Genomic DNA, 12,746 nt, shown 5'->3' on the forward strand with positions numbered 1-12,746 from the left:
AGAAAACAACGCTTCCTTATGATGGGAAATGTCAGTGCTGCGGAGCCAGTTGTCCTGCTGCCGCGGAGCCCTGCCGGCATTCTTGGAAAGCACAGCGGGAGCAGCACAGGCAGCGGCTTTGTGGCCAGCGGGCAGGGATCAGCGCTGGAATTCACTCCCAGGTCCCAGCACATGCCCTCTGCTCCGGCTCTCCAGCCTCCCTCCCGAGGGGGGGACAGACGCCACAGGGGTGGCCCGAGCCCAGCCTGCTTCTTGTCTGCCCCACGTGGATCATTCAGCTTTGGGTAAAGCATCTCAAATTCCACCCGGGATCTGTTTGGTCCTGGCAGATAAATTTCCACCATCAATCAGTGCTTAAGGGAAAAAAAAAAAATTAAAGAAAGCCCAAACCTGTTTTGTGGAGAAAATTCCTGCTCTTGAAGTGTTTCAGTGCTGTTTAGCACCGGGAAGGGTGACAAGGATCATTGCCCCTGACACATGAAGCCCCCGTGGAGACCTGTGACTTCACCCCCGAGAGCTGGGCATTCCTGCTTCCACTCGGAATGACAAAAAGCTTTTGATTTCAATCCTCCTGAAGAGAACATCGAAATAATTCCTTTTAGCCTTTGAATTATTTAAGAAATAATTCCAACAAAACCTGCCTATTTTGCATAATAAACTTTTCAAACCAAAACTTCCCAATACTAGTTGGATTTTTCCCTTCCTGAGTTTATGTCCTCCTCAAAATGCTGTGAAACCACCCTAATTTTGTGTAGTATCTCACTTTGATCAGAACTACATTCCCAAGGGCTTTTTGGGGATCAGACTTGCAGAACTTAAGCCCTTTGCTTTTCCTTTGACTCCACAGCAGCCTCTGCCCTCCGTGTTGTTGAGCCCTGAATCTCGTGTTATTTCCAAGTGTTTCTTCCTATTTGGGAAGGACAGAACATTCCTGCTACATCCCCTTAAAAGCCAAGACATGCTGTTTCTTAGCCCCAGCACTGAAACACCGAGGGACTGAGGGTTTCCAGTCCAAATCCTTCGGCTGGCAACGCTGCTTCCGCTGTGGACCAGGAACAGCCTGCATCCGGAGGCTGTGGTCCCTGTGCCAGCACACTGCCTGCTGCTGGGATCTGCTGGTCCCAGCATGGAACTGCAGTCACCTGCTGGAGAAGGAGCAGAGGTGGGAGATGATTTTTGGAGGGGCCTCCCCACCCTTTCCGTTTGGAAGAGGTTGGCAATGAGGACTGAAGCTGTCCCTGCCTCCACGCTCCATCAGCTGCTAAAAACTGTGTGTTTAACCTCAGCAGCAGGGAAAGAGCAGCATTCCCAAGGGGTATTTGTGCCAGAGGATCTGCAATGGAAAGGGCTGAGTCCATCCCTGCAGATCCAGCTGTCTCCAGTGGCTGAAGAACCAGCTTGACCCTGGCACATCTGGATCCTCCTCCAGCTGAAGGTGAGATGCAGCCACAGCCCCACAGTGGTGCCTGAAATGATCTCCCAAAGGGATTGTGAGATTGGACAGCCAGGGCCAGCTCCAGATGGAACAAAACTCCCATTTCCCTCAGCACAGGGCTGTGGCAACCTCTGTCCCAGGAGTAGCTTTGATGGGAGTGCAAAGGACGCCCAAACATGTTTTTACTGCCAGTTTGAAGGAAGGTATTCCCTAGGGAAGTGACAAGGTGAGCAGGGCCCGTTTTCCCTTCCCATAGTGGCTGTTAAGAACCCCACAGTACAAGAAACTCCAGGAAACTCTCCTCCTGGTGGACATCCAGACTGGAAACATCAGCAGCCCTCAGCTGGGTCCATATGGCCTTGTATGTGCTGCTCAGGAATGGACAGTGCTCAATGTGCAGCCAGAGACAAGGGAAATGACCAGGATCTAGACATGGAATACACTCAGGAGGTCAAAACTCGGCACTGAAATAGGCACAAAATCCCTCCAAAGCCACCAGTGTCTCATTTTGATGGTGTTACACACACACAGAGTTGATTGATGCTCACCCTCAAGAGGGGAGTTTTTCAGCTCCAATTCCCAGTGCTAATCATTAAGAAGGATTTCCACACCTTGGCACGATCTGGGGGTGGATCTGAGATGCTGCAGTCACCTGGTTTCACTGCTCTGTTCAGTCCTACAGGCTGAGGGCCACACTGTACCCCAGGATATTCCCTGGAGCCACACAATGCCAGGAATTACATGACCATAATTCCTGAAGTTCAGAGAGGTGTGAAGGCAAAAAGATCCATCAGGCAGGAAAAGGCTGGACAGCCAGCAATGGATCCTGAGTGGTTTAAAACACCTGGCAAATGAACACCAGCAAGGCTGAAGCAACAGTTTAAAAAATATTTCATTATTTTAAAAAGAAAGCACATAGAGATTTCCATTTCCCACCACAGCAACAAGTCCAGAACTTTGCAGTGATGAGGCAGTTTTATTTCCACAATTGCCTGGAGCAACAATGATTCCCAGGCACTCTCCTTCCAATTAGGACAAGCAGGGGTAGATTTCGATGGTGTTGATCCGGAGGACAGTCTGGGGGTTTGCAATAACTGAAAAAGATGGAAAAAGGGAAAAAAAAAGTATCAGGAAACAGCATAAATCTGGTGCCTGCCTCATGCCAGGGCTCCTGGAAAGCTGTGCTGGCAGACAGTGGCATTCCATGGGGAATGCCAAGGACAGCAGGTCCCAGAGTGGCACTGGAGCAGCCTGGTCAAGGCTTTACCATCCATCCCATATAAAAATAGCCATAATTCTTCCCCCTCTCAGAGCAGGAAGAGTCATGTGACAACCAAAACCTGTGCAGGACCCTGTTCAGGCTTGCTGGGAGCTGTCATGACACAGTCAGTGTTTAAGGCTTTGCAAAGAGACTGGGATTGCTTTCCTGCCCAGGAAGTTTGGGGCCGCACTGAGAGAATATTAAATCCTGGTGCTCTGTGGGCACACTTGGGAGAGGGGCTGGCCCCTGAGGACACGCGGAATGAGCCCCTTCCTCAGGTCCTTGTGCTGGGATACCTCCCCTCCCGCATCCAGCAGGGAAGGAAATCCTTTCCCTCTTACTTTTCTTCCTCTGGACGTTGTGCCTCCTCCAGAAGCGCATGTTGACTTTGGGCCATGACTCCGTCTTCTCAATCACCGTGGCCTCCACACGCACCAGGTCCTTCCTTAAAAAGGAGGTTTTAGTTATTTGCATCCTGCTCTTGGGCAGCAGGCTTCTGGGGGAAGAGACAAAGGGATAACACATCCTGCCTGACAGAACCAGATGCTGGGAATTACAGATCTTCCGTGGGAGGAGGGCCACCTGCCCAGGCACAGCCAAAAGCCTCCAGGCGCTGTACCTGGATCAGGAGATGTGACAGGTCACAACTTCCCTGTCATGTGAGGGATGAGATCATTCCATCAGAGCAGGCAGCAGAGACAGGGACCTGCAGGAACTTGTAGGATTGAGGCAAGATAAATTCCCCTGGCACCCCTAGGTGATCTCACGTGCCCTGTTTTGGTTTCGGCACAGGATGAGCCCATCCCTGCTCCTGGTCACCAAGAAATCCTTCCTCCTCCCATCCTGCTCCCCACACAAGTCTTTCTTCCTCCTCTAAAGCATCACAGTCAGCTAGAAGAAAATCTCCCTTTGCTGGAAATGCTGTAACTTTCCTAATAATTTTCCCAATAATTAATTGTTTTAATGAACCATAAGCAATTTTAAATGCCACAGCCAGCGTTTAGCATGGCTTGCCAGAAAGCTGCTGCTGTGGGAACGCAATTTTCGGGAAAAATTACAGCAACTAAGTTTTGCTAAAACAGCTGTAATCAACCTTGATATGCTTCAAGGGTCTCAGAAGGTGAGAACCCCCAGGCAGGATCCAGACTGGAGCTTTGGATAGGGGGGGTTTTAGTCAGCAGCCACAGGGAAGGGGGAGGAGCTGCTCTTCCATGCACAGCACTGCAGAATTCCATTAAAAGCTCGTTAAGTTTGCCACAGGAAGACATTTAAAGACCATTTTGCTGACAAACGGCTCTGTCTGCACTTGAGGGGGGCAGAGGGGGAAGCCCATCCAGCTGAAATTGTTCCAGCAAGGTCACTGGGAGGCCAAAGGCTTCAGCCAGCCACCATCTCTTAAAATCCACCCTGGGGGTGTGATTGAATCAGAGATTGCATCCTGGAGGAAACTGATTTATCTGCAGTTAGTGACCAGCCCAGAAGAAAAGAGATATAAAATAATATAGATTTTAAGAGACCACTGTGTGACCCTGACATCCCAGCTGCAGGATTTGCTCCAGATCCGGCACCACTGAACCACACGCAAACTCTGCAACCCTGAGGGAGAAACCAGAGAGCAAACTGCACTCCAGCCGTGGTTTACCACTAATTTAGGACTAAACTTCCTGCATTCAAGGCCCTGATGAGTTCTCTGAGTGGGATTCAGCTTGAGGAACTGCTGGCGGGAGGCTGAAGCACAACAGAAACCAACTTGCTGGAGAAGAGCTCGTGGGCAGGACGAGTTCTCAGCAAAAACAGAGACCAAGGGAAAAAAAAAAATCTCTATCAAACGTTTTAGGTATGATTGGAATGTCCATAAAAATAAGAAGGGGGTCACACATTTCCCAGAGCCCGACACAGCTGGGCCTGCTGCCTTCAGCAGCAAAATGTTCCATGGATTGGATTTTTGCAGGAGGTGAGAAAAACTCAGGCTGGAATCTCATGGATCTGAGCTGGGCTGAAAGGTGCTGTCAAGAGGCAGTGAAAAAGATCCAGGCAAGATCCAAGCCCACAGGATCATCACTCTTGGAGGTCATAACTCCAGCTGCCAAGCTCGTTCCCCACAGGACTGAATCCCAGCCCAGCTGTCTGGGACAAGAACAGGTCCAAAGCCTTTGGCACTTCCACTGCAAAAAGGGGCAGGTAGCAGGAGAAACAGTGAGGTTTCCTAGAGGGAAAATTCCCATCAGCTCTATTTTGTCTAGAAATAAGGCAAACTTTCCCTGCACTCATGCCTAACGCAGGCTCCAGCCCTTGTGCCAGTCAGGGCTGGCAGTGACTTGGACAAACACGGAGGCCAATGGATTCCAGAGCAGGAGCCAGCCAGAAGCTCCCAGAATAGCCTCCACCATGTAGATGTGGTGGTTTAGGATTTAAAGAAGTGTCCCAGGAGGTATCAGAGGAACAAACCCGGTCCAGCTGTCCCAAACAGGACACATTTGGGAGCTGACAGGAAACAGCCCCGGTGCAGTGTCCAGGCTGTGAGCACTCACTGGGTGTTTATTTATACAACAACAGGAACACAGAACTGCCTCTCTTCTCATCCAGCCTCTTCTCTCCTCCCCAAAATGTCTGTGGGTTAGGGGGTTGTGTGAGAGAACTACAGGGCAGTTCTTTGCAGGTGACACCCTTTTCCCTTCCCCTTTTCCTCATCCTGTATCAGAGAGCTGCGATGTGGGTGGTTTCCTTGCATCTCTCCCTCAGCCTTCACTCTTCCTGGCCAGCCTCTTCCTCCTCCCACTGATTCCCTTCAGCCAAAGGCCCTTGGAGGCCAGGCCAGATGTGCAGCCTGGTCTGCCTCAAGCAGCTGCCAACACTTCCCACACCCTCAAAGCACCTGCAGGAGCCAACAGCTGGTTTTCTTCCTGTCCTGGAGCTCCTGGTTGTGCCTGTGCCAAATCCAGCACAAAGAGCTGCAAAGAACCACCCCAGGACCAGCTGGGGAAAGAATTTGCCCCTCACCTACCCAACACGGCACATCCCAAAACTAAAAGCCCCTTTCTAGCCCTAAAAATGAGATTCCCCTTCCTAAAAACTTCCCCAAGGGCAGTATCTGGCAGTAACTCAATAGAATCCTGATTATCTGCTATTCCAGATCCACTTCCAGTTCAGTTACAAGGACTGGCAGCTCCCAAAATCCTGTCCAACACAGGGACCGCCAGTGCCACTGGAGCTATGTAATATAACTCCTAAATATCACCAGCAGTAACACGTGGTCCACACCCCTATTCCTTCTGGGAAGGAAGAGGCTGAGGAACCAGGGGTTCTGTACAGCAACTCCTACAGCATTGGGATGGAGGCAATGCCAAGGGATAAACTTCTCCCAAGTAATGTGACTGCTGGATTATGTGATTAAGAGGAAGGGAAAAATCAGGAACACTGAAATTAGAGTTAAGGCCTGCTGGGGTGAGACAACGGCAAAAGGAAAAGGGTTAAAAACCCAAATCAAGGGACTAAGGAAAAGGATTTCTGGTTTATTTCAAGACGACCACCACCAAAACTAGGGTAAGAGGGTAGAGATGTTGAAGAGCGTGTTGATGTTGAACATGCCCTGCTAGTTTGTGCAAGGAGGAAAAGATCCAACTCAGGTGAATATCCAAGAGCTAACTCAGAACTGAGACCTGCTGCTCTGCCAGCACTGGGGTGGGGGAGAGTCACCAGAGGCTGATGAGCTGTTTTATTGGTGATTCTTTCAAAAGCCACGAGGCTGGGATCAAACTTAGTGCTGATAAATCCAAGTTTCAGGGACTGCAGAGCCCTGAAGCCACAATTAAATACAAGAATGTCATATAATTCCTTTATGAAGCATCTTACCCCAGCAGCGGCCTTCCAATGAGCGTGAAGTCATCAGCACCAACCAGCAAAACCTGGGGAAAATAAATCAGGCACAAATCACTGCTCATTGTCCTGGCAGAAATGCAAACAAGACCTTTCAAATTCTACAGCCATAAAGGAGTCAAACTGCTTCAACCCAGGCCTTCCCACATTTCAAACCTGACACTAACTGGAGGGGTAGTGGGGAAAGCTGCTAACAGGCTGGAGACAGAGCCATTACTCTTCCAGAGAGCTCATCCCACTAAAACAGACTGACAGAAGTATCTTTTTCCATGATCAGAACACACTGAAACTCTCTGTCCTGGCTTACCAGCAGCCATAAAAAAAATCATGGAAAGCAATCAGGGAACAAGAATAACTTGCCTCGTGTGGGATCTGGACAAATGGCAGCTCCTAAGGCAAAGGATTTTTACAGCAATTGCTACAAATCCCAGCGGAGAAACAATTCCCTCATTCTCCTGTGTAAGGCCTCAAGATGGGAAATAAAGAAATTAATTCATTTCACCAGCGCTGCTGTTTTGGGGCATTTCAGCCACGTCTAAAGGAACAGGCAGGACAAGGAAAAGGCTGCATTTCACTGAAATCATCGAGTTTGGAAGAGACCTTCGAAGTCACAGAGTCCAACCATCAAACCCAGCACTACCATAATCTTCCTTAAACCATGTTCCCCAAGTGGCACATCCAGAGCTACTTCTCCCAGGGCTGCCTCACAAATCCTCTGGCAGCACTTAAAAACCACACAGAAATGGTCATGAGAAGTCCTGGCTTTTGTTTTAAACAGAAAAAAAAAACCCTAAAGGGCTCTGCTGTTCAGGCAAATTTCCTCCTTCACTCCCATCTAGACTCTTTGCATTCCAAGCTGGCTACACCACAGAAATCCCTCCTCTCTGCTGTGGGACACAGCTGGGGATATCCCCAAAAAGCTGCTTCAAAACTGGGCTTCAAAGCAACAAAACTCCACAGCTCTTCTTAATTACTTGCTTAGCTCTAACAACCAACACGAAGGTGAAGCCAACAGAATCCCACTCCACAATATTTCCCTTCAGTCTGGATTAATGAGCCTCTGCAAGTCCCTGCTGGTTGTCCAAGGCTGAGGATAAAGATATTAATTGGACCTTGGCAATTCTCCCCTCTGCGCTCCATCCCTCTGCCTCCACCCTGCCCAACATGATAAGGATCTTGCAGAGCCCTGAGCAGTTTACAATCCCTCTGGGAGACCTGCAAGGAATTAAGAGGTTGGACTCGATGATCTTAGAGGTCTTTTCCAGCCTAAATGATTCTGTGATCCACGGTGCTGGAGTCTGAAGGCAAACACAGGCTTTCGCTGCCGGCTCTGGAAACAACAACTGTCATTTTCTTTTTTTGGAAGGAGTTAGGACAACAAAAATCTGTCTCCCCACAGAGTCTGGCAAGACTCACTCCAGCCCTGTTGAACAGAAATCACAATAATATCTGAAACTGAACCAAACCCAAGGGAACTGGAACAAAGGCAAGGGCTGGAATGAAGGTGGGAGACCCACAGGAGCGCTTTGAGACGTGGTGTTAAAACCGGCGATGGGTTTTGCCTCCAGGAACATTTGCAGGGAATCTGCTCTGTTTTTTTTCACCTTTTCCATCCGGATTCTGTCTCCACACTCAGCCTCCAGGACATTGTCCATCATGATGAGGTCTTCACTGGTGATTTTCCACTGCTTGCTGGCGAAGTGGACGACGGCGAAGAGCCGCCCGTACTGCCCCGCGGAGATCAGCCCGTTCACCTTCCGCACCACTTCTGCTGGCAAACAGCAGGGCAGGGATCAGGGCAGCACACCCAGGGAGCTGGGAAGGGCTGGGAAAACTCCCTCAGCCACCCTGCTCTCCCCCCAGCACTCTTATCTCCTGAGAATCTTTAAGCAAGGATCAACAGCAGTGCTGCTTCCCAGATGTGTGAGCCTCCCCTTGTTTAAATTAATGATTTATTTGTATTTTAGGTGCTGGCAAAGCCACACATCAGTAAACATCTTGTATACACTGTGCAGCTTCTCTACGCTGCTGACTCTCAGCCCATTCCTCAGGCATCCCAAAATATACTGTACTTGGATATAAAGCATTCCAGAAAAGAGCTCTTGTCCATGCATCCAGTGTTTGGAGGAAATTCCCTCCATTTCCAAGTCATATGCAGACAGCCCAGGACCCTAAGTGGTGCCTAAGCCATGTAGTAACATCGGGAAGAGCTTGGCAAAGTACCAAGGAAGAGGCTTCCAGCGCATGGCAAAGCCTGGCCTGTGAATTTGTACCTGGCAGAAAGGAAAAGAGAGACCTGTCCCTCGCTCTTTCCCAGAAAAACCTCTTCCCACGTGCATGCAGCGTGGTGCCAGGAGCAGGACAGATCCCAGAGACCAGCTCCTGCACATGGACAAACTCCATTCCCTGTGAACAGCTTCCTGGGCAGTGAATCCAACCCCAGTTTTTATGGGAACACCAAAAGGTGTTGCTCCCTGACACCATCGCACTGCCAAGCACTTCCCACTTCCCACCCTCCCGAGCTGCTCAGAAAAACACATTTTCCTCGTTGTTCTAAAAAGCGGCTGAATCATTTTTGTTTTCTTTCTTGGAATGCAAACAGAACATCCCCTTGGGACAGACAGGAATCCAGCAGCCAGGCAAACCCAACCCAACCCATACAGGAACGCTCGGAAAAAGTCCAAGCTTCAAGGCCCAGGATACAAACTTAAAGGTAAATGTAGGAACACAAATTATTTGCAGGGCAGGAGCTGCTGGAGTTCCCACCAGGACAAAGAGCTGTTGATAACTCTTCCAACACCTCCAGTGCCAGGAAACATCAAGTGATTGCTGACTTGGATCTCAGCACCATGTGGAGAGACCCGTCCTAAAATATCCAGGGCTGTTTCCATGGCCAGCAGGAGACAGCAGGCAGAACTGAAATGCTCCCGCTGCTGTTCCCTTTGGCTGAGCACAGCCAGGAGATAACGATGCAATGCTCAGCAGCAGCAGGAGGGAAGGGGATGGGAGCAGGACGGGACCAATCCCTGAGGATGGGACCCTGCTCCCCACAGGGCTCGCACGGAGCGGTTTGTGGTTCACTGCTGGGTCACTTCACAGGCAGGGACAGGCCCCATCTGTCACCTGAGCGATCCCAGGAGCACAGAGCAGATAAAAAGCAGGATCTGAACAGCCCAGGAGGAGACATGGAGCAGGAGGCTCTCTCCAAAGCACATCCCTCAGTCAGGGACACACTCCAGCCATGTGATGGGGATGATCTGCAGGAAGGTGAGCTCAGCTCTTCTTGTCAACCTTGTCACCCAGCCCAGGGCACTGAGTGTCCCAGCAATGGGCACTCCAACACCTCCCTGGGCAGCCCCTTCCAGTGCCTGACAGCCCTTTCCAGGAAGAAACTCCTCCTGATGTCCAACCTGACTCTTCCCTGGCACAGCTCGAGGCCGTCTCCTCTCACCCAGCAGTCCTGACAAGCTGAGGGGACAGGGACACGACCACCAATGTTCTGTCACGCTGCGTCCCACCTCAGCAGGTCTGTCCTGTGCCCACCATCCAACTGCTCCTGCTGGCTGGATGTTCTGTTTTATGCACCAAAATACACCAGGCTCTCCGTGTGCCCACCATCCAACTGCTCCTGCTGGCTTTGATTTAGCCAGCGAATGGAAAATAACTCGTTTCTCCTGCCCAAAATGCTTCTCTCATGCTTTAATTTTTTAAAATTTTAAAATTTTTTTTTATGAAACATTGTTTCATACCACACATCACATTAGGTGAGGTTCCTCTGGGAGCGTGACAAGGTGCAATAAACTAAGGAGAAATCATATTGTACCCACATCTCCCAAACCTGGAAAGCAGGTGGAGCACAATTCCAGCAACACTAAAACACGTGAGAAATGAAAAAAAAAAAGAAATGAACACAAATGTTCAACTGAAGACATTTATGCTCAATCAGGCCTCGAGGCAATGCTGGAAGACAGGATTTGAGACTTTTACCTGCATGATACTTGGCCTCTTCCACTGGATCTGGAAGTTTGACTTCAGGCCACGGGGGCGAAGTCAGGGAAGTTTTGGCAACAAGTCTGTGAAGGAGAAGGTAAAATTCACTGCAGCAAACAGATACTGGCAAGAAATGGAAAACAGGGAGAGGAAAGAAGGAAAAAAGGAGATGGAATAGAAATTGATATTAGTCACAAACACCCGACCAAAAGGCATCAGATTGCAGTTAACAATTAGTCAAGAATCTACAACAGCACAAAACCAATCTTAGATATAAAGAGGAGGGAGATTTGCCTCAGAAAACTCCATGAGATGAACACAAAGGTGGTGGCTTCTGAAAATTTAGTAGATTTTGTAAATACCATCCCAAAATAAAAAGCAAATACCATCCCCATGAGGAGTGGGCAGTTCAGGTTTTCCTGCATGCAGAAATCCACGCTTTGCCTAAGCAACACAGGATGCACCAAATGCATAAAATACTCAGGAATAAACATGAGATGTAGTGGAAAAAAGCAAAATTGACTCAAAATCCTTTGTAATGATTGATTTACTCTGTAACCCTGAGCCAAACATCCCAAAGGGCTTTAATTCAACAGGAACTGCAAGTACCTGTGAGTACATGACCACAGGCTCCAAGGCCTCACGGGGTTTAGTGAGGATTTTGGGTGCTGCATCACCCAGGCAGAGATCCAAAGAGCTCTGATCCTTGAGGATGAGCAGGAAGAGGGAACAGTACATCCTGCCATTCTCCCCAGCAGGAATTCTCTGCTCCTGCAGTGTCCCCTCCTGGTCACAGCCAGCAGCAGCTCAGTCCTGCAGGAGGTGCCAGCCCAAGGAATCCAGTAAAGGCACAACAAGGGGTCCCAAAGTGCTGGGAAAAGCAAAGCCTGAAGGTCCCATTGGAAGAGGCATCACAGGATTACGGAATGGTCTGCCTTGGAAAGGATATTAAAGCTCATCCAGTCACAACCCAAGGCAGGGACACCTTCCACTAGACCAGGTTGCTCCAAACCCTGTTGGACCAGGCCTTGAACATTTCCAGCAATGGGACACCAAAAAAAAAAAAAAAAAAAAAAAAAAAAAAAAAAGGAAGCATTGGAAAGTCAAGTCTCCTTCCCAGGGAAAACCAGCTGCCCTCCCCACCCTGCTGAAGCAGGTCAGCACTCCAGGGGAGAAGAGGCAAAGTGACATGTGACATTACCCTGGCTGTGGGGACGAGCTCTGGGAACTCCGGTGTCGGACTGCAGCTGAAAGCAGGGAGGCTGAAAGGGAGAAAAAAGAGAATTAAACACAGTCAGAAGCTGCTGGGCTTTTGCAGAATTCCAGAATCATTCAGCCTGGAGAAGTCCTCCCAAACCATCGAGTCCAACCTGTGACTGGTCATCACATTGTCACCCAGCCCAGAGCACTGAGTGCCACGTCCAGGCATTCCAGGGACACCGCCAGGGATGGGAACTCCACCACCTCCCTGGGCAGCCCCTTACCAGCCTGGGAAGCAGGAGATTGATGAAGTCCCTACTCCCTCCAATCCCTTGGATTTTGCTGAAGGGTTTACGCCAAGGTGGCAAGAACTGTGTAAAACTGATTCTCCTTTTTGTTAACATTCCCTGGCTTTCAGGCTGCTCTCAGGCTGGTGCTGAGGGAAACACCCAAATCCCTTCTGCCTCTGCCCAGGGAAGAGCTCCTGGGCTCATCCTGCAGGTAGCAAGGATACAGAGGGGCCAGGAGGCAGCAGTGGAGACCCTGACCTCCAGCCTCTCTCCTCCCATCCCAGCAGCTGGCACAGCTCCCTGCTTCATTCTTTCCTCCCCTCCTTTCTTCCCAGCAGCTGGCAGAGCATCTTCCTTCATTCTGCCTCTCCTTCTCTGCAGCAGCAGGCAGAGCTCCTTCCTCTCTTCCTTCCCTCCATCCCAGCAGCAGGCAGCGCATTTTCCTTCTTCCCTTCCCAGCAGCAGGCGGGGCATCTTCTTTTCCTCCTTCCCTCCCGGCAGCAGGGTCGGAGATTGTTCCTCCCTGTTCCCTGTCCCTGTTTCCTGTCCCTATTCCCGTTCCCGGTCCCCGCTCACCTCCCGCCCGCCGCGCTCGCGCCGCCGCCATCGCGGTGACCTCGCGCCGGACGCGGAACCGCGGGGGCGGGGCCTCGGGGGCAGGGGGCGGGGCCTCGGGGGCAGGGGGCGGGGCCTG

The 12,746-nt window shown here is 50.3% G+C and overlaps 1 protein-coding gene across 1 annotated transcript; it reads right to left on the minus strand.

Annotated features, from left to right (window-relative positions):
• Positions 1-2,309: 2,309 nt before the first annotated feature.
• MRPL21 (mitochondrial ribosomal protein L21) lies at positions 2,310-12,713 on the minus strand. Its single transcript, XM_066320603.1, has 7 exons — positions 12,629-12,713; positions 11,764-11,824; positions 10,560-10,645; positions 8,177-8,340; positions 6,549-6,601; positions 3,038-3,141; positions 2,310-2,529 (listed from the first exon to the last, which is right to left on the minus strand). Exons 1-7 carry the CDS (start codon positions 12,657-12,659, stop codon positions 2,465-2,467), a joined length of 564 nt encoding a protein of 187 aa, XP_066176700.1. The 5' UTR covers positions 12,660-12,713; the 3' UTR covers positions 2,310-2,464.
• Positions 12,714-12,746: the final 33 nt, after the last annotated feature.

Source organism: Sylvia atricapilla, chromosome 6 (genome assembly GCF_009819655.1).
Source record: "Sylvia atricapilla isolate bSylAtr1 chromosome 6, bSylAtr1.pri, whole genome shotgun sequence".
NCBI classification, from domain to species: Eukaryota; Metazoa; Chordata; class Aves; order Passeriformes; family Sylviidae; genus Sylvia; species Sylvia atricapilla.